General features: G+C 41.9%; 1 protein-coding gene, 2 long non-coding RNA genes and 1 other non-coding gene across 11 annotated transcripts in view; 2 read left to right on the top strand and 2 right to left on the bottom strand.

Annotated features, from left to right (window-relative positions):
- Window positions 1–11234, bottom strand: part of USP46 (ubiquitin specific peptidase 46) — a 35619-nt gene extending 24385 nt beyond the window's left edge. The window contains exons 1-2 of one of the 2 annotated variants that reach the window (XM_069790312.1): window positions 10576–11234; window positions 9430–9551 (exon numbers count right to left, since the gene is read on the bottom strand). In XM_069790312.1, the coding sequence (XP_069646413.1) occupies window positions 9430–9510 (81 nt within the window). In that variant the 5' untranslated portion in view covers window positions 9511–9551; window positions 10576–11234. The remainder of the gene's footprint in view (window positions 1–9429; window positions 9552–10575) is intronic. The other variant, XM_069790323.1, reaches the window with a different exon arrangement.
- A 2009-nt stretch (window positions 11235–13243) lies between these two features.
- Window positions 13244–18412, bottom strand: LOC138686549 (uncharacterized). The gene is made up of 2 exons (XR_011325911.1): window positions 17695–18412; window positions 13244–14832 (listed from the first exon to the last, which is right to left on the bottom strand). It is a non-coding gene; the product is annotated as an uncharacterized lncRNA (long non-coding RNA).
- Window positions 18413–18549: 137 nt separating this feature from the next.
- Window positions 18550–21260, top strand: LOC138686548 (uncharacterized). 7 transcript variants are annotated; one of them, XR_011325910.1, is made up of 5 exons: window positions 18550–19048; window positions 19965–20038; window positions 20276–20377; window positions 20468–20537; window positions 20971–21260. It is a non-coding gene; the product is annotated as an uncharacterized lncRNA (long non-coding RNA). The 7 variants fall into 7 exon arrangements; XR_011325905.1 differs by having other exon boundaries at window positions 20276–20381; XR_011325906.1 differs by having other exon boundaries at window positions 20217–20381.
- Window positions 20204–20321, top strand: LOC138688081 (small nucleolar RNA SNORA26). The gene has a single exon (XR_011327148.1). It is a non-coding gene; the product is annotated as a small nucleolar RNA SNORA26 (small nucleolar RNA).
- Window positions 21261–21570: the final 310 nt, after the last annotated feature.

The raw sequence follows: 21570 nt of genomic DNA, 5'->3' as shown, positions 1-21570 counted from the left end.
TCTCTAAAAAATAACCTCCTACTCTTTCATAAACTACAGGTTAGTGTATGCTGTTAGATAAGTAGAATGCAAGTATTTTGCTAACTGGTTGCTCCTACATTACTCACTTGACTTTCCTCCGGGGCCAGGGTTTCTTACTTCAAAGGATGCCAGATGGTTTTACAAATCCTTTTGAGCATTTAAATTGTCTTGTAAATATTGTGAGAAAGAGCAAGAATCAGGATTTACCAAACAAAATTATCACTGAAAACCAAACAAATCCATTATGTGCCCTAACTGATCTTCATATAAAAACTATATATTGCATGGAAATTTCCAAAAGTACATGGTGTTGAAACAACATATGCTTAGTAACAGCTCATAGTAGAGCTCTACCTCTCCAAAACCAGGCCTTGGCTGTTGCAAATAGAAAATGAAGCACTGTGTGCCTGTTTCCCAATAAAACAGAGAGGCTAAATTAAATCTTTGGGTAAGCTGACATAACTCCCATGGACTTCATTAGGAATTGTGCCTTCTTATATCAAGGGCAATTTCAGTCTGGTTTATTTTAAGGTCTCCAAAAATATACTGTTAAATTCATAGAAAAAGAAGAGTAGGAAAACAGGTAAGAAATACAGACACCTAATACTTCAAAGCAGGATATATTTCTTACATGAAGAAAAAAATGTAGACAGACTACTTAGTAAACTCAAACCATGCCACAATGCATACATATTACATGTTTTGCATAGGAAGTCTCCTCAAGAAGCAATTGACATGATGGCAGAAGAAGAAATTGGAAATTTTTGCAACCAAAGTATACCAGAAACTGTACATGCAAGCCAGGTTTAAACTGGAAAAAATGTTATTAGAGATGTGTTAAAGATGATTCAGAACTCAATTTAAACCAGCTGTATCAAATATAGAAAACATGTTAGCCTATTGAGGTTAATCTACAGCAAAAATCAACCATGATTATTTAACATTGTTTTAAGCATGGTTGTGCTTGTTCCCACTCCCAGCAAGTCATTTTGGTCACTTCTGCAGTGAAAACCTGCTCAAACATTTTTAATGCAATCCATTCTCTATGGTTTCATAAACAGTCCTGTACTTCAGCTAGGAGAAATATCCTACTGCAGCTGAATCTACTGGAGTTTCATAAAAAGAAGCAAGAGTGGCAGTGCGGCCACAGAGCCTGAAATGAGGAGAGACCACATAGGTTAATGAACCGGGATCTGAGACTATTAAATAAATTCATATTAGGGTATAGAGAAAATAAAGGAGACTCGCTCCTTCTTAAAAGAATACACTAATGAAGGAAATGCAACAAAGTGACTGTGGTAGCCAGACCTTATGAGAATGAGAACTAGGTCAATGTGGAAACTCCTACTATATATTCTGTGGTGTTGGTGAACCTTGATTCCTCTGAAGTTTTACCACTTAATTCAACAATCAGTATTCAGCCCTTATAAAATGGCAAAGACATACAGTTGGAGACATAGCCAAGCATGGGACAGTTCAGGCTAAGCCAAGATTTCTACCACAGCATTACTCCAAAAACATTCTGGCCATATGACCTATATTTTATCCTCTTGTTATTTTGCTCTAGGCCTTCCAACGGATAAGTCTGCCAGTTATCTTTTCAGCTGAAATTTCTGATAATGTTGCTAAGAGTTTAATATGTGCTTTGCATCAAGTGAAACAGACTAAGTAAAAACACCTCCTGTTCCTTTGCACTTTAGCATGTAAACAAAATAACGGGGGGGGGAAGACATCAGATTAGATCATTAAATCACATGTCGCAAAATAACCTAACTACAGTTATTCTATGGTGGATGAGAAATGGAACAGAGCTAATATGAGAGATTCTGCAAACAGAAGACAGCAAATCAGACTCAACTTTCTAGTATGACAGAGCTTTAAAAATTGGCACCAACTTTCTAGAAATATGCATGTGCTTAATTTAAAGTAAATGAGTGCAGTAAAGAAATTAGGACATTTCATGTCACCTATGGAAAACCTATTAAATAGGTTATTAAATTTGGTTATCGCCAAATAAACAGAAACACAATAAAAATAACCATCAAACAATAAAATACAATGTAAGAAATAACAAGAAATATCTTAGTCACAAGAAAATCTAAAAAATACAAGAAAAAACACATAAAAGTTGAATTGTGAAAACAAAAATTTAACAAATATATAAAGAACAAGAAATGCACGCAGGAAGATGGCTGGTCCATGACAAAGGGCTTCAGATCATATACAGCTGTGAACTAGATTTCTTTTTCTTAGTATTCAGGGAAAGTGAGAGAAATGTGCTAGAAATAGAGTTGTTTCCTGAAGGGAGAAACTGAAGACTTAAGACAAACTAAGGGTGACGTTTGGGCTGGTAGAAGAGAAATTAGAATAAAAATAGAAATGGCTTGAGGGCCAGGCAGCCTGAGTTCCAGGATTTTGGACGGCACAGCATATGGGAGGGAAGGGAAAAAGAAGATAAAGAAAGATGTGGAAGGCCTCCTGGCCAACAAATGGTAGTGATGCATAACTCAAAAGAGAGGAAGCAACTAAATAAAATCCAAACATAGCTCCCAGAAGCAACACAAAGAAAACGAGAGTAAGAGAAGAGCAAGCAATGTCACACCATGCAGTATATATCCAACTGCTTTCAACAGACACATCACCTGTCCTCAGTGTTGGACTTTGACTATCCTCAGGGACAACCTCGACTTTCAGAGAGGTATGGTGAGTAACTGGAATAGCTGAGCCAGCCTTCTTCCAAACTCACAGATATTAAATGTCAAACCGGAAAGGTTTCTGTAGTTTTTAAAGTGTAAGTAAGTCCCACAAGATGGTTGAATTTAACCAGATTAGCTTTTTTTTCTTTCTGCAAAGAAATGTTTTATTGTTCCTCCAGCAGAGCTATTTTGGGTCTTTGTTGCCACAAGATAAAAGAGGAAAGAGAGGATGCTGTGAAAAACATAGGGGAACACAGTAAACAGTAAAAGGATATTGACTGACTGAAAAACCACTGTGTACTCACATTTTTGAAAGACAGGTGATTTAAGACAATGTATCTAAATAAATAAGTTATTTTTGTGCATTTTCTCCAAAGAGTTTTCTGATCATTAAGGCAAATTATAAGAGCTTGAAAGGAGATGTCTAACTTATTTTTTGCTGGATGCACTGAACTCGCTCTAATCACAGATCTAAGTATTACATATACCATAAATAACTTCAGCACTCTACTGTGTGGTTACCAAGAAACTGATAAAAATTTAGAGGCCTGAAATCCTGAACCACTTAAAATCTTGGACAAAGTGTTCAAGGCACTCAGTTTTATATAGCTTAAAAAACTTGGTTTTCTCAAAGCACAAAGCAACCAAGTACTGGAAGTCAGGTTCTAGTGAAGTACTGCAAGTTCAGTACCTAAATCCATAAGAATTTTTAAAAAAATATTGACCTTTAAAGTTTCCATGATTAGACAACCTTTACCAAACTGCAACTCAGTATTCTCTCATGAGGTTGTCTCCATTCCCAGCTTAATTGTTCTTGGATTAGTGGCACTCAGGCTTTTGCTGGAACAAGTAGCAGAAACTTTTTTTTTTTGGCTTGTTTCCTTCTTCAGAACACATAACCTCAAGATGGCCTCACAAGTGAAAAAGAGACTAAGATTTGCTTACAGACTATAATTTCTTCAATAACATTTTTGTCTGGGCCACCCAGGCTGCATACGTGGTGCCCCAGAGCATTCTAAAGGCAAGGCACATTCTAGACTTCAGCACAGCTGCACCAGCTGGAGTAGTCTTTGATTACCTGGAGACAGAATAAAGAATATCTTCATTAAATCTCAATATAACAGGAGTTATAAGGGCTGCAGTTATGTTGCAGGACAGGTTTAGAATTCAAAATTATTTTGACAGGCAATTTTTGACAATGTTTCTCTTTTTGAGAAATGCTCTAAAAACTGTTGAAATTCAGCTGAGACAAGTGCAAGATTCTGCACATGAAGAAAAGAATCACTTGCACATGTACAGAATGGGAAACAGCTGACTAAGGTAGTAGTGCTTAAAAAAAAAAAGAAAAGAAAAAAAAAAAGTCTAGAGGCCACAGTGTAGTATAAGATGAATAAGGATCAGCTATGCAATGCTATTTTAAAAAAAACACAACAACAAAAAATGTGGACAACATAATGAAATTCTTACAGACAGGAGTCTATGAAGTTCTTAAAGTAACTTTCCTGTTTAACTTGTCACTGGTAAGACTTCAGACAGGATTTTACATCCGGGTTTGGGTGCTAGGTTTCAAGAAAGATGAAGGTAACTGGAGAGAATCCAAAAGAAGGCAGTGAAAAAGAAAAACTCAACTCTAGAGGAAAACGACCTGTAAAAAAGGGTTGAACAGGGTTGTGTTGCATAAGACAGAAAAGGTTGAGGCAGGGCATGACAATATTTTCAAGTATATAGTTTGTTACAGAAGGGAAGTAGTCTGTTGTCAATCTTAAGGGTAGACAGGATGAAAACTACCAAGCTCAAATTACAGTAATGTAGATTCAGGTAAGACATTAGGAAACATTCTAGTCGTAAAGACATTGAAGCATTGGGATAGACTGCCTAGAGAGATGATGTAGTCACCATCACGGGAAATCTTTAAGTTTGACAGACATACATCAGAAATAACATAGGTTTATCAAATGGCATTCCAGTGGACAGTTGGAGACTTTATTGTCCTAGGACAGTTTAGATGCAACTATTATTAGGTCATTAATTGTGAAATCAGATTAAATAACCGCAACATGCAATATCCAGTAATGGCTGGCTTGAAACCGTCAGCACAGCAGCCTTCTGTGCAAAGGCTGAGCACACCTAAAACATGCTTACAATGGAGCCCTGACAGTGGAAATGCAAGCTCATTTCTTCCCCAGAAGTACTGATACATTGTGGTGTTAAGACTACATAACGTATATAAATGTATATAAGTGTGTCTACCAAACAGCCAGCCAAGGACAGTTTCTAGAGGCTAAAGGAAGATCAGCAGAAGAGACTTTGCTGACTGCTTCTCTGACTGGCCACGATTTACACTCTACAGATTGTGGCTCTTCAAGCCCATCAGCACCTCACCTTCTGCGTGGCACTTGCCCACCATGCACAGTTAATCAGGGTCCGGAGTCTGCTTTTCATCCCATCTCTTCCACAATGCAGACTCACTCAGCCTTGCTGAGCTGTATTTAAGAGGTTCCTTTATTAAGGTATTTAGCATAACCATTTGTTTGCTCTTAATTCAGCAACTTGAAGACAAAGACTATATGTGTCTAACAGAAACGCACTGTAAACCACACATTGTATTCATGAATTGTCCTGTTGTGCTTATCTTCTAAACAACTAGTAAGAGCATGATAACCACTTTAGCCATAAAAAGGTAGGTATTCATGCAAGACAAGCCTCAGTCATTAGTCCAGGTTATACAGTGGAAATTGTATATTAGGATGTTTCTCATTTTGCATATCCGCCTCTATCCAATAAAAAATATCTTTTGTGGACTTCTGTTCATCTTTCGATGGAATGCACACTTTTTGTTTGTCAGTCCAGTACCCATTTGTCAGCCATACTCTCAAGTTTCTCATTACTTCAGAAAGGTGTTAGAATAATTAGACTTCACATTCTCTATATTTTTCATATTTTCTATATATGTCATACTGAAATTGCGCACTCGAGACTACGCTTCTAGAATTGCATTGCTTGAACTGCCTGTAAATAGTCTTTTCAGATGTAAAAATCTATTTTCCTTTATCAATCTAAATACGCCTTCAGATAGCTGTTTTAACTGTCTAGGCATGTATTATTCTGCCTTAATCTCTGTTTATGAGAAGTTTTAAAAGTGATGAAGAAATTATACACTGCAGGTTGTCCAAATGAATAAATCCAGTTGAAAGTCATAGTGATCAATTCTGTAATCCAATAACATTCTTATTGTATGAAGCAGAATTTGACTATTTTTACAGCATTACAATTGTAATTTTCTTGATATCAAGCATTTTCCAGATCTATATTTGTAGTTGGAGTCATCACTCTGCCAATGCCCTATATTCAAACAAATCCTGCAATGAGTCTTTAAAATCATGACATTAAAAACAAACGAACAAACAAAAAATCCAACAGTTATTCTTATTTGCTTCCTGAATATAGAGATTCCCAGGTTTTTATGTTTTTCTCTACAACTAGTTTCTAGGATGTTCAGAAACTTTTTTTTTGGTTTTTTTTTTAAATGAAAGCTGAAATTCACAGGTATTCACATAATACCTGGTGAATTTTGTGAATGTTTTCCTGAAGAAAAACACCAATTATTATGAAACTCATAGAGACTATGAGAAGAACGGGTAACATGAAAGCCCAGTTAATAAACCCCAAAATTTATCTGAGGAACTGCAATGTTTTTCCAAAGAATACCTATACAACTGTGAGGTATCTCAGATGATACCTTGATCCAAATGTGTTCAGAATGTCCCATTTATTAAGTTGACAGAGCACTCTGAAGTACAGATCAGATTATTTGAAATACTATTACAAAATTATGAAAGGGGTGATTAATACCTGTTCTCAGCAGAATACTAAAAGGTACTTAGGAGAAATATGGTCCACAGAGCTTGTTAGCCATCTCTGTAAAAATATATGTCAATACATTCTCAAATGGTTAGATGTCCTTCACTCTACATGACAGTAACATCCCTAGGCCACACCTGCAGCATAAGCTTAACTTAGAACTCAAGACTGTACCAAAAGCTCATCAACAGAGAAACATACTGCAGAGGATTTCAGTAACAACAATCTTAAAATGCCACCGTGCCTATCTACTCTGAAACAGCATTTTGTACTTGAGTCATCAGGTTATCTCACAGAAACAATACCAAAGAGGATTACAGCACATCCCTAGTTTGTGTCTACAGTCTACAAGGGTTACACGGCACCGGGTGTTGCTATTCCCTCAAACCGGGTTTCTTCAGTGTATCTCATGCTTCTTCACATCTACCGTACCTGTCCTACATAATGATTGTACACATGATTGTATACCTCCTGTGGTGAACCTGGTGTGCAGACAGAGTGGATAAACTTTCCCGGTGTCTGAAAGGCAGGTAAGGGGAACACCTTGGGGACTAGACCTCCAAATCAGCGAGGGTGGCCACTGTGCCCAGATAAGAGTCCCACTGATTCCTTCAGGCACAGTTGCCTTCATCCCCTCCAGCCCAGCAGAACAAGTTTTAGCTCTTTGGTGTCATTAAGCTGTTAGTTACAAAACTATCATTATTATAACCAAGGGGACAAAACCGGTAAAAGACAATACAGGAATTTTGTTTAATTCTAGAAGGTTGTGCATTTGAATATTTACTACAAATAAATGTGCCAAGTGGAAAGTTTTGCACCTAACATTTTTTCTTACTGGTTACCTCCTACTGTGTCTGCCTCAGCATGAGGCAGAGCTTATCCAGTGTACTAGACCTCTTTTGCAAGCAAGTTACATACTGTCCCTGGCTTCCTTGCTTCACTACACTTGTTTTGATCCTTCCTGGAAAAGACTGAATCTCTACCGTCTTCGGGAGACCAAAACTACAACCTGAGATACTAGACCTCAGGCAGTCAATTAAATAGCAAACATGCATCCTGCAATGCTGACTACCCAAGTTCCCTTGAGCTAAATTTCATCTATTTTTCCCCTTCAGGACATGAAAGTACTTGGACAAACAAACACAAAAGACTTTGTCAAGAAAGGACTACCATTGAAAACATAATCTATGTTGCATTCAGAGAAGGACAAATATTTCAGGATCAATTCCTTCCTCTATCTCTCTCCATCCTCCTGCTCCCCGCCCCCTGAAAATCAGCCAAGCATCATCCATTTTTTTGCAAAAGTTAAGGAAAAAAAAAAATCTCTGTGAACACTCTCAAGTGGAACAGGAACGGAAAAAGATAAAGAAGAACAGAACTTTTTTTTTTTCATTACTGTGTTCAACCAGGTTAAAAAACTTAGAAACATACTATTATGCAGCATTATATACTAAAATATATTATATTACCTAAGAATGTTGCAGCTATTTCTTAGTCCACAAATTCTAAGTAGTTCAGTTCTTCAAGCACTATGTTATAGTGCAGCAACAAGTTCTGGGAATTAATATCTTTGTCTGGTAGATTTCTACAGATGCCCTATATCAAACTAGCACTGCAAATATTCAGGTTTTATACAGGTAAAAGATTTTCTTATATACCTCTAACCTTCCAAAGTCCCATTCTTATGGAGGGTTGTCATAGTTCCTCCTACAGACCATTGAGTTCAAGTCCACCAACTCATCTAAGCCAACACCTTTTTGGAAGAGCCATAATGCAGTGTTGCCAATACTTCCAAGAATTTATGTTTTTCTCACAGCCCCAAATTCCTGTAGCTTTCTGAAAATCTCAGCTTTTTTTCCTAAAAGATTTTCCAGCCCCTGTGGGTTATCCAGAAAAGACTAAATGTGATCAGCACAACACAACATCTCTAAAAGCTAAGTACACAGGTCCCAAGGAATACGTAGCTTTAAAACATCATTATTGTTACACCAACTTCACCTTCTGTCACAGTACTGCTACCATGAACTGGAATTACCTTGAACTATGAGCCCTTGCATGCTTTTTCTCCCCGAGGCTCTAACTCTTCCTTGCAGTCTCCCCATTTCTCGGATGCTACTTTTGCAGGATATACTGGCAGTGACAGCTGAGCAGCACACCATTAGAACAACCTCCTCAGTTTTGCTGTGAATCTCTTCAGTCTTTGGGAGAAGCGTACTGTATGCAAGTGCATCTGTTTGAAGCGCATGAAAGAAATAATGGAGTTCCTAGTACTTCATGCCAATGCTAAAGTCTTACAACCACCTAAGAGTCTCCAGCTCCCCTTCATGCGGTGCTCTCTTACGCAGTCTGCGGGGCATCACACCCACCATTCATCAGCAATAAAAAACAGAGACTGCCTCAGAAGGAAGGTTAAGTGTGCCCAGGTTTTCTCCTCAGCCATGTACTGTTTCCTAAACCTTTCTTTGCAGTATCCCTGGCCCACTGGCCCACAGGACTGGAAATGATTAAGAGCAATGAAAAGCTTAGAAAACTACTTACTGTTGGTGAAGAAAGGTGAGCACCCAGATTATTTTACCCCAAGTCTGGATTTTGTATTAAGTTTTTTTAACCCCAAATCCAACCCTTCCTCTCTGCATTTCAGAGCAGGCATTTCAAAGTGAGGACTGAGGCTTAAGTCAGAACTATGCATGGGATGTCTGGGCATCTGGTTGAAAACAAAAAAGCAAGCCCACTTAAGTGGAAGTGTGGGCACGTGGAAGGGGAGCAGGCTCGCAATCCGCACTCCCTCCCCCAGACCACTGCTGCTGACCCCGCAGGAGCCAGGCCTCTGGGGCTGTGCCTGTTGCCTTACCCTAGAGGTAGGCTCCATTCTCCAGGGCAGATGAATGGTATGTGTGGCATCACCAGCACAAGGCATGCTGGGGCACCACATGGAGGGAAGCTGGCAACTGCATGTAGCTGCTCTTGAAGAACCTGGAAATAAGGGGGAAAATTACAGACTAAAACAATAAAATGTGCAGAAATAAGCTTCTCTTCTGTTTGCATTGGGGTGCTTAGCACACACCCATTTCTTTGGCAAGTTCATTACTGCCTCACTGTATTAAGCCTTTGACAGACAAAGTTTGAGGTCTCCCTTCCCCCACCAAGAAGTTTCAAAAATCTAAACACAATCAGATGCTCCAGGTTTGTTAGGATTAAAATTGGTCCCAAGCACAATGCAGAAAGTGTCCTTTCAGCTGTTCCTGGGGAGGAAAGCAGCCAAGGCTGAACATACAAACAAAAATATTAATATTTCCTTATTACTTCCTAATTGCCTAGTCTGATTTAGAGAAAGCTAAGTGATTCAAGAGTACTTAACAAACAGCAGTCCTCTCCGAGTGGCACGCAGTGCAAGCTAAACACTGATGTTTGCTCTAAAGCCAAGACTTCCTAGAACAGGTAGCTACCGTCGGAATCCCAAAGCGCGTTATCAGGCACCTAAACATCCTCGTTTTCTGCGTAACCGGGGGAGCTCCTGGCCCCCTGTGACCGCAGGGTACCTGCCCGGCCTGAGAGGGTTAAGTGGGGTCACTGACCTAACGAGCATTCAGAGCCCAACTTTGGGGTCCTTTCGCAGGATTCTTAGGGCAAGAGGAAGGGCAGGAGGAGGAAGGGCGGGCTGCGGCTCCGTCTGCAACGCGCATCGGCCGGGCCACCTCGGCTCCGGAGGGCCCCGCACCGGCTCAGCATCTCCGTCCCTCCCCGGCCCGCTCCCGGGCCGCTCCGGGAAAACTCCTCGGGACGTCGCCGCTCTCCGGCGGCCGACTCCAGCCCGGGCACGTCCCGGCGCAGCCTGCCCGGCTCCCCCGCCGCCGGGCGCAGGGATGCGGTCGCTTCCTCTGCCTGGCGCCCCTGGGGGGAGCCCCCCCAGCCGCCCCTCCGCCGGCCCCAGCAGGGCCTGCCCCCGGAGGGGCTGCTGTGCCGCCCCCCGCCGGCGCGCCTGCCCGCCAGCACTCACCATATTACAGATGGAGGCGATGTTTCTGACAGTCATGAGTCTAAAGGTTGCAGCGATCCCACACCGCCATCTTTATAAGGTGAAAACAGCCCCGCTCATGGTGGGAAGAGCGCAGGAAGGGAGAGGGGGCGGCGGCGGCGGCTCCTGCTCCGGGGCTGGGATAAAAGCAAGAGGAGGGGACTGCACGGGCACCCTTCGCGCCCGCGGCGCGGCGAGAAGGACGGACCTTCCTGCCCTCCCTCCTCCGGGCGAGTGGCCGGGAGGTTCAGCAGCGCGGGGAGAGCAGCCGCATCTCCGCTCCTTCCGCCTCTGACTCTCGCACGGCCCGCAGGGCCCCGGGCTCCCGCTGGAGCGCTCAGCCGCGCCTCTGCGCCAGCCGGCACCGCGCTAATCTCCCCCTTCCTCCTCCTCCTCCTCCTTCTCCTCCTCCTCCTCCTCTCCTGGCGGCTGCCGTTGCCGCTCGCCGCTCCATTGCAGCGCCGCGCCCGCTGATCCGCTCTGACAGCGCCGGGGAAGGGGGAGGTCAGAGGCAGTCACCGGCTCGGGGCACCCCGGCGGGCCCGGCCGGGGCGGCTGCTGCTGCCGCCGCAGCCAATGCGCGGCGGGGAGGAGGGGGCGCGGGGGGGCTGCCCCTGCCGCCTCGCCCGGCCCGGCCCGGCCCGGCCCGGCCCGGCCCGGCGCCCCGCCGGCGGCACGCAGCGGCCTGGGACGGGCGCGTCTGAATCGACGGGCGCGTCTGAATCGCCAGGCCCGGAGCGGGCACAGGGCTGCAAACGTCGGGCTTCAGCGCATACGGAGTCACATTGGCAGGCAGCGGGGGGGAGGCCGGCAAGGCAGAGCCCGGGCAGGTCGGCACGGGGGTGCGGCTGTGGCGGCCGCGCTGTGCTCCGGGACGTGCTCTCTCCGCCTAATTTGAGGTACGCAGCAGCCCAGGCACTCGCAAACCCCAGAACAGCGGGCCGGAATGTCATTTACTGCCCACAGTAGGTGCTTTGCATTGCCATTCACGCAGACGACGTTTATCTTCGCAAACGCTCTTCTGGGACCACGACCACACCACGCGTCTTCGTGCCAAAGTGCTCACTCACGAGTTTACAACACGCGGCATTTGTACAGCACTGTTCATCCAATAATCTCAGTTCCTCTTCAAACACAAGTCAGTCAAAGCCCATGCCTTTCTCCGAGATAGAGCAGTAAGAGCGTATTAAGGTTACACCCGTGATAGTAGGCACAAGGTTGTTACATAGCTAACTTGAGGCCGCACAGCAAATCTCTGAGAGAAGCAAGAACAGAGTTCAGCCAGGGCAATGCCTCATCTTAGAATTCCCCTTTTCCTTAGCGGATGTTGCTGTTTTCAGCAGAAGCTTAAGGCCCGTTTGTTGTCCCTCTGCTATGCTGAGGAAGTCATTCAACTGAAGAGAGAACTGATAACATTTCTACAGGCACCTCTGCTCCTAAGGGCACCTGGAAGTATGGCACACTCAGGCTTGGCTACGCTTTTTACTTCATGAAGCTAGAATATAATAATTTCAGTCTAGACAGCCTGTCCCCACAGGCTTGATTTACAGGAAACATTCTGAAGACAGTAATTTTTTTTATTTCAAAAGAAGGTCCGTGATTATTAACAAAAATCTGGCACCAGCAGTAGCATCTAAAGATACATTCCTAGCCTGAGAATACTGTTAGGTAAGTAGCCTCAGTCCAGCTCATTGTGGACGAGTGACCACTTCATAAAAACGGTATCAAATTTGGCACTAGTTGGCATCCTGCTGACAGTTTCAGAAAAGAAACTCAAAATGAAGTTGTCACAGAGACAGAACTTCCTTTCCTCAGTAAGTTGGATTAGTTATATTAAATCATTGCAGACATTTGAAGTACAGGATGGAGAAAGATTTTTGGACATTATGGAGTAAAGTCATCAGGGCTACTAAACTGCTTCATAAATCCACAAATCACTACGTAAGAGAGCCATCAAATAATGTAACACTGACAAAAAAAAAATTTTGTTTGCTTTAATTCTATTAAGTTCATGGTCTTACATTATGTGTGAATTTGATCCCAAGTGTTTAATTTGCTTAAACTCTGAGGACTGGATTATACATAATGCCACAAGTTTTCTCAACATAACCAAGGGAAATGGGAATTAAGCCTAGGTGTCATTTCAGGAGTGGCCACCCCCAGCCTCCATTCTGAAGCAATCAAGGCCTGATTGGTCTCCAGTGCATTTTCTAAGTAGCCTATAGAGACTGACAGTACTGCACTATGGCTGGTTTTTAAACTCAGATCCCTTTTATTCCAGAAGCCTAATTGTGTACTCTTTGCTGCAGCCCATTTATTCCAATTTACTGTATATAATTGTACTTGCTCTCAGTGAAAAGTTATGAAGCAAATGAACGGGTTTGAAAGGTGATTAAAAATCTAAATGAAATGAAGTGTGGTAACTAATAAAGCCATTTACCTCACATATATTTTAATGTCAAGTATATTATTCCCATAATATGAACCCCAGAGAAATCACACAAAGTAGGAAAATAAAAAAGTAAGAAAAAGGTAAGTGGTATTTTCATACTGTTGCTTTCTCACTGATGACAATTATTTGACTTCAGGGTAAGGTTTCAGGTGGCTTCTGTTTGTTAAACTTTTTTTTTTTTTTAACCACAAAATTAAATTGCTGTTAGTTAAGCATTTATTGGTTGTTCAAGGAAAGGACTACTGTTGAAACTAAACATATTTGGAAATATGAACATATATACATGCACACATGGCATTCTGTGAAGAATTCAATATCATTATCCTCAACATGAATAAAAATACTTTCATTTAAGGGTGGACACATTTCATGTCTTATTTCTGAGAATTTGTAATAAAAATAGGAAATAATATACAAGTATTTATGTACCAGTTTAACAATAGTTTAGCACTGGCTTTTTTTCTCTTCAGTCACATATCAAACAGGTAAAGAGAAAAGAAACTTTCACACTTGAAATGGGGTGGTGAGTGTTTGGGTTTTCTTCTGGTGTTGTCATTTTCAGGTCTAGAAAGTTTATTTCTGTGGCTTTTTGAAGATAAAAAAGTGCTAAGAAAAGCAACAAATGCTAGTTACAAACATTATAGGAACTGTATAAATACAGAACAGTGAACAATTGTTTCCACTCTAAAGCATTGCCCTATCTCTTCATAACAAACAACTAACCCTGTGTTTCTTCTGAGTGTTAGACAAAGAGAAGGGAAACAAAGGACTATTTATAACCTATGAGTGCTTATATAATTTCTGTTGAAAGGTCAAAAAATGCCTCCTGCATTTAATTTTAGATCAGTCCTGGTCTCATCTGGTTATACGCTTGAACATTTTTATTTCACTAAATAAAATAAGAACCTATTGTAAATATCCTCTTCGGCTAGTGGACTTTCATAACATTTTCCATCTGACATTCTCAGAGTACTTTGCAAACGTTCACTCAGACTTGTCAAATTATTGGGTGGCAAGTTAATATTAGCTTCTTTTACAAAGCAAGAAAAGAGGCAGAAGAAATTTAGCAATTTGTCCAAAGTTACACAGGAAAGTTAGCAGCAAAGCTGGGACTAGAATATCTGCTCACTCTGTACTACAAAGAGGATATTGCATTTCCTCTCCAGAAATCTTGGAAAATTCCACAGAGGGTTCATATATGTTTTTCTTGTAATAAACTCTGGTCCAGAAATGGCTAATCATCAGCCAGTTTTGCTGAACAAGTGTTTGGAACAGAATCAAATTTAGGATAAATTTCCAGGCAATTAAAAGGGCATATTAATGGAAAAGGCAGTTAAAAAAATACTCAGGTTTTCTGGAAGGTGGGAAAATATATAATAGGAATTAAAAGAGAATTCAGATGTCTGAAATACTTTCAGTGCTGACAATGTATGTTTATTTAGCATTTTATATTTTTTTTAAATATTTTGTATCTCACATTAAATTATGTTCTACAAAAAATATCAATATGTCTTTAACAGAATGGAAAATATGTAGACACAAGCATGAGGACTAAAGATTTTCCATGAAGCTTGGCCCCCACTGCAGAACAGATTGGAAGCTTTAGTACAATGCCGAATGGCAACTTGCAGACCATGGACTGAGGCTGTAGTGTATGGATCATAGCAGGTCCACGGGAAGCCACTCTATTTACACCTGAAATTCTAATGGTCAGAGTGAATTGTAGTCCATGAAAAATTCATGGCAATCCACAGAAAATGTGGGGTGTCTCCTGGGGGCCCCTTAGTCTAAAAAAAAAAAAAAAAAAATTACCTCAACTCTGGAATCACTATTCTTCTTGAAGACTGTCAGCTTCAAAGCAACCCCTACCCAAAATTTTCAAATTAACTGAGAAATTATCTTTCTTGATATAAAATACAGTAAAACTTTATCTTTAGAATCCTAAGTCATACTGTCACTTACCAAATATGAAGCACAGAAAATAAAACTTCATATTAAATTAGTCTCTGAATCTTGCCTGTATTTGCTAATGTAAACATTATACTAGTTGGCAGAGAGGAAATACCATCTTTTCATTTTTCTCAGAAATTGCTATTTTGCAGAAGAAAACCAAATACATTTACAGCATCTGACTTCTTTTTTTTTTTGGCCAGACATCAGATTTGAAAGCCCAAAACCAGCAGAATAAGACAGATGCAAATACATTGATGTCAAATACACCAAAAGCGGACTGACTAGATAAAAGGGACTAATAGTTCTATAGTGATAACCATTAAACAGCCTATTCTATGAAGAGGCTGTTTAGGCCTTTAGTCAGTTCAATGTTCAGTAATGGCCTAGAGGTGTGATTATCTCATAATATCTTACTCTTGCCTTTTTCCTTCTGCTTAATTGTGTTTTTAAAAAATTACATTAGGAGCTCTGAACAGTGACGATAAGAGAACTTCTGTGTATTGATTGCTTCATCAGTTTACATAACATTGATCTTCCCTGACACTCAATACTCAACTGAAAATATTCCCATACTTCTGTGAGGTAGAAGCTTGAAGAATGGCCTCTTTTTCAGGTATTTTATTCAGCAAGGGAGTTCACTAGCAAACTTTACTGGCATTTTTCTTACCTATACAAAATGTGCTTTCAGTTGGAAAGATACTATTTAAGTTCTAATCATATGTATTGGCTAGAAAGAGATAAATTTTTAGCCATGGAAATAATTTATCAAACAAGAAAAGACTCACTGAGCAAAAATAACAGAGAACTTAAGTTTCTAACAGAAATGTATTGTTATTTCTGCCTCTGGAAAGGAAATAACAATTCTGGCTTGCCCTCCTCTTCTTCTCCAAAGATATTACTTATTATTTTTCTTCTATTCTACAGGCTTTAATTTTAACTAACATAGATTCTGAGGACAAATCACAAAGGATATTTTGACAGCAGACAGGCTGTAAATGGCATTTACTCTATTTTCAGCATGAATTTAAAATAGCCTTTTCATTTTATGCAAATTGTGGCATAAATTAATCAAATTACATTTTTATTATATTAGCATATCAAAGTTTTAATCAAGTAAAAAAATAATTTTAAAAAGGCTGCTACATTCTAAGGTCCCAAACCTGCCAATTATTTAATGCAGATGGATGCTGTCATCCATCTGCAAAGACTGATGGTCCCATTAAGATTTTACTTGCTTTGTTTTCCTTCATATCAGTGTGGAGAAAAAACAGTGAGATTGAAATGAAACATTAATGACAATTGTGCATTGTGGTGAGCCCAACATGATGTTTTTAAACAAATGTTTTTCAAGTGTCTTTCAGCTGAGAGAGGTATAAGGTCTGTGACTTTGACATTAAATTCACGCATCCCACAAAGAGAGACTTGACTGATTAGAGCACAACTCTTCAAGATTTGTACAGTTGGGTTCAGATCACCACAGACACCTTAAAAAGCTCAACACTAAATCTACAAAACAACCAAGACACCCAGCTGCCACTTAGCTAACTTCAAAATGCAGACTTTCAATATTCTTCTCCATGACTACCTAAAGTGGAAGTGCCCTAATGTAAACAGACCTCACAACATCTACTGGTGTAGTTGACCAGGTGTCTGACAATTTTTCCTGGGCATGTGTAGAACCTGCTAACCTCTCACGCTGAAAAGAAAGGACAAACAGGGCAGGTGGCCTCTGCATCTCTCTTCTTGAAGTTGTGCCACTATCAGACAAGAAAGTAAGCCTCATGGAACCAGAGAGAAGGCAAACAATGCAAAGTTTGTATGGGGAAGACAGAAGAAAGCTCATGCAGGGGAAGAAAAACTAGTAGGATTTTATCTGAATGATTAAAATACTCATCTGGGATGGACACTGATCACTGGTTTGCTGTGCTAACAGAGGTGCCAGTTTACATTCTCTACTGGAAGAGAAGACACTGAGCTTGATATACATCCCACTGGCACAGGTGGTAAAAATGTGAAGGTTGGATGCCAATTCATCTTTTTGGCCACATTACAAGAAAGGACGATCTGACTTATGTGTCTAACTGTAGAAAATGGTCATTGCAGAGAATCCCACTTGAAATAACCTGAAGCTACATGTCTCAAATTCATATGCAGAGAATGACTTACCTAGAGCCCAGAGACAGCTTTTGAATCCCTATGCACTCACAATAAACTGACTGGCACCAGGGATTACACCTGCAACCATGTTTTAAGCAAGTATCAAGAATTAGACTGAAAAAGTAATTAGAAGTGATAGGAAACAATTTCTAAAGCTATCCCTCGATTGCAACTATGTGACTGTTTGTTTCAGGCGGAAACTGATAGGTTTAGATCTGCTGAGGGTAGTTTAAATGCAGGGTTCAGAAAGCTGGCAGGGATAGTGGGCCAACCTGTTATTTTCTTTCCACACGCTTACAGGTGCTGTGCTGGTAGCAACTCAGTATGAGCCAAGACACACTGTTTCTCACTGAGGCAGGAAGCTACAAGTTATCAGCAATATAGCCACCTCTTTGTGAAGCAGAGACTTTCATTGAATTCAGAACTCCACGGGAACCAAGACGCTGTGGTTCCTACCTACTAGCTTGGCTGGGCAATGTTCAGAGTCTCTGTACTACAAATTACTAATTCCCAGTTTATGCTAATCTGCTTGTACTCACCCTAAAACCTCTTAGTAGTGTCCCCAGTCAGGCAGCACATCTTAGCTGAGGTAGAACAATAGCTGTGTTTTGCATCCATGTTGTGCACTAACTTGCAGGAGGGCAGGCCTGGTTCCACCGTGCCACCCTGTGAGCTGCAGCCCAGGCGTGCTCTAGAGCAAGCCACATACGCTGTAACGTCAGCGAGGGTATTAGCGCAGGCTTGAGGCTTACTTCGCTATCCTTACAGACAGATCCTAAGCCTCCTAAAGCAGGGCTTAGATGGCAGTTTAGACAGAGATCAGCAGTATTTAGTTCCTCAAAACTGCTACACAGCTGCTACTTCACACCAAAGACGCTTTTGCTTCTGTGTGCAAAAGACCTCCGGGCCCCCCGAGTTTGGCCTGGGCAGAAATCGACAATTATATCCCAACGAAGACAAAAGCCCCCTCGTGACGCAGGCCGCGGGTCCGCCCCTGACTGACCGCCGCAGGGAGCGCGACCGAGCAAAGCGGGGCGCTTCTCCCTGAGGCAGAAGGCCGCTCCCTCCTCCCCGACCGCCGCGGCCCGGGGTCACTGGCCGTGCCCCCGTTCCAGGGGCAGCCCCACTCGGTCTCCCCGCGGGGCAGCGCGGGCGGGGAGGCGCAGCGCGGCGGCCTCTCCCCTTAACGTTTCGCTGGGAGCACCGGTGCGCGGCTCGGTCGCCTCAGGCCCCGCAGGGGCGCCCTCCCGCCCTTCCCCCCTCGCGGGGTCACGTGCGCCAGCTCGACCAATCAACAGCGACGCCCCCGCGGGGTCTCGCGGGAGCGGCGGGAGGTATTTAAGGCCCCGGGAGGCGCCGCCCTCCCTCTTTCCCCAGCGCCCGCCGCCGCGGTAAGGCGGCCGCAGCCGCTCCCACGGGGACCTCCGGGCTCCCAACGGGCGGGGTGCGGGGGGACGAAGTGGGACCTGCTCGGGTCTTCCCTTCACATCTTGCCCTCTCGGAGCCTGGCGGTGCTCCGGGGAGTCAACACAGGGGGATAGAGCGCCTTTCCCTCACAGAAACCCAGTGCGGAGCCGTCCCCTCCGCCCTGCATCCTGTCGTGAGGCACAAGCGGTTCCCCCTCCCTTCCTCCCCGTTCCCCGCCCTGCTGCTCCGGGCTGACTTCTTTCTCTCTCTCTCTCCCTCCGCAGTGTGTGGGGTGGGCCGCCCGGCGGGGAGGAAGGCGGCAGAAAGCGTCCCAAGGTACCGGCAAGGCCTTCCAATGCCCCCGAAAGCTTTGTCCGCTGGCCTGCCGCGCTCGGCTGCGCCCGGCGTGGGCAGGAGGCCCAGGACAGTAGGCCTGGCCAGTGGGAAGCGCTGGGGATCTGGAGTCGTGCCTTCGAACTGCTATAGGTAAGGGGGCACGCCGACCTCATCGCACACCTCACAGCCTGGGGCTGGTTAGCTAGGGCTTTGGGCTTCAGAAATGGAGAGCTTTGGATCCTCAGACTTTGTACCACTTAAAGACGAACGTATATCTGAGGGTACTGGTCTGTGTCGCTGTGAGACGAAGGAGTATTTGTGTTCATTGGTACCCTTCTGCTCTTCTCTAAATTATAGGTGTTGAGCTGCGCAGACCTTAAATCTGATTTCAGTGCAGCGGTTTCTTTTTATAGGCTGCATCAAGAAAATTGCAGTTATAACCTGCAGCGTTTAGGGTACTGAAGGCTGCAGGCACCTAAGTTCAAATGGACTTAATGTTTCAAACGAAGAACAGTCACTCATTACATAGGCTTTTGGCCTCATCTTGTATGTCTGTAACAGTGACTTGATGTCTCTCTTGGTTGAGAGTGTATAATTTGTTACAAGGTATATTTAATTAGGCACAAGGTAGCAAAGAACTGGCTGGTAAAGTCTGTTAAATCTAGAATTTACAGCTTACTTCAGGGTAGTGTCAACACTAAAAGCAATTTAGGCTTAATAAACTTTCCATTGTTTCTGATTAGCAGTATATTTTAAAAGATGTTAAAAATATGTTCTGTGTAGTTTAAACAGGCTAATTAAAACAATCTTTTCAACAGATTGAACCACTGACTACCTTTTGCTCTAGGTCTTGATTTGATAGTCTTGATATGTAAATGACTTCTGCAACTTTGTAGACTGACTTTAAGAAGGTCTAATTCAATGTAATAGCAAGTCTGTAGAATATGGCTTTAAAAAGGTCTGTAATTAGATGATATAAATTATATTATAATTTAATACTTTTTGTCTCTTTTTTTTGGCCTGTTTAGAGGTCCCACATAGCAACTTTATGTTTGAAATATTCTAGACATGGATGATCACGCCTAAATTAGAAGCACTGCTCAGGACTTCTTAAGAATGAACAGAACCATCTGCTAGAAGGTAAGTATGCTCTAGTCTAATGACAATTGTAGATAGTTTTTAAAACTTGCTTTTTGATAATTCACAGATTTCATGCAAATTGTAATCTCTTGAGTAAATGGTAAATTCAGATTATCTTAGTTAATAAGAAAAAAATAGTGCTATAATCTACTCCCCTTTTATGCTTTGCCCTCTTAAGTCTGGCAGTGTCTTAAGTGGCCAACACAGAGGGGTATAAAAGTTCTCTCTCAAACCCAGAGGCGAGGTTGAAACTCTTCTTTGGATCATGGTGAGAGGAACAACACATTCATGAAACTACTGAACTTCAGGAAGCTACTAAATCAACTTTATTAATAGCTTGTAGGTAGGTTTTGAACTGTCATCTGATTATCATGTTATCTGCGTCTTGGTATCAGTTTCATGTAAATCTTACTTTTTTGGGTTTCTCAGGTGTGTTGGTGCTCTATGAACCTGTGATAAACATGTGAAAAGAGTTCCTTGTAAACTGGTTGGTCTCCAGGTATGTAGTTTAAAAAGGATTATCAGATGTTAGTTGGATGGATTGCCTTCTATATCTAAAGAAGTTTAATTTATTCCTTACCTGAAAACAAACAAACAAAAACCAAAATTAGTTTGGACTAGTGGAAACCTGCACGGTAATTGTTAGAACTTTATATAGACATAGCCAACCTAAATTGGAAAAAATCTTAGGAAGCTTATGATAGTTATTGGGTCCATTTATTCTAATCTGGCTGGTCCTCTGGAATGGAATCCATACTAATGGTCTGGGAAAGGAAAATCCTGTCCTGGATAAATGAAGAAATTTGTATTGAGAAATGGCTCTGACTTAAGATTTAGTGTCATGTAGTATGTTCATATAGCTCAACCTTAGGCCAGTTACCTTTTTTGTATGTGCGATGCTGACTGCAAATTAAATAAAACTTCTTTTGCAGGGAAGAAACAAGCATGTGCAAGGGATTTGAACAGATATTAAACATCAGCTTATGGTTTCATGAGTGGCTGATTTCTGAATTCATACTAGATGACTCCAGTTGTCACCTGTAATGTATTGTCTTGAAAGTGGAATTGAGACAAGCAATGGCTAAAGCTACACGTTTTCAATGATCATGTTTAATCAGGAATCTTGTCATTTGTTAAAACAGGTTTCTTAACAAAAACTGCTGTAATTTATTTCTGTGTCTTTGTGGATTAATTGAAATAAAATATGAGAACGCTACCAGAAGTTTGTGTGTTCTGAAGGTTTCTTGTTTAGGTATGTCCTGTATGAAGGCTTTGTTTCACGGATGTGAACGCTTTTGTGTTGTCATGCAGAAACATTCTCTTGCCCGGTGCAAACTTGATAAGTTTAATCTTTAACTCACAAATCCATTGAAAATGACCCTCTTAATCTTTTATTCTGAATGTCTGGTCATGGGTTTTTGGGATGTATTTTAGAATGCAAAAGCACTTTGAGATCAACTGGCCAACTACTAAGTTATTTCATTAGGCTGTATGTGTTTGCATGTTCTCAAACTAGTCAAAAGATTGTCTCA

This window comes from Haliaeetus albicilla, chromosome 1, assembly GCF_947461875.1.
Source record: "Haliaeetus albicilla chromosome 1, bHalAlb1.1, whole genome shotgun sequence".
Taxonomy (NCBI): Eukaryota; Metazoa; Chordata; class Aves; order Accipitriformes; family Accipitridae; genus Haliaeetus; species Haliaeetus albicilla.
This window is presented reverse-complemented; position numbering and strand designations above follow the sequence as displayed.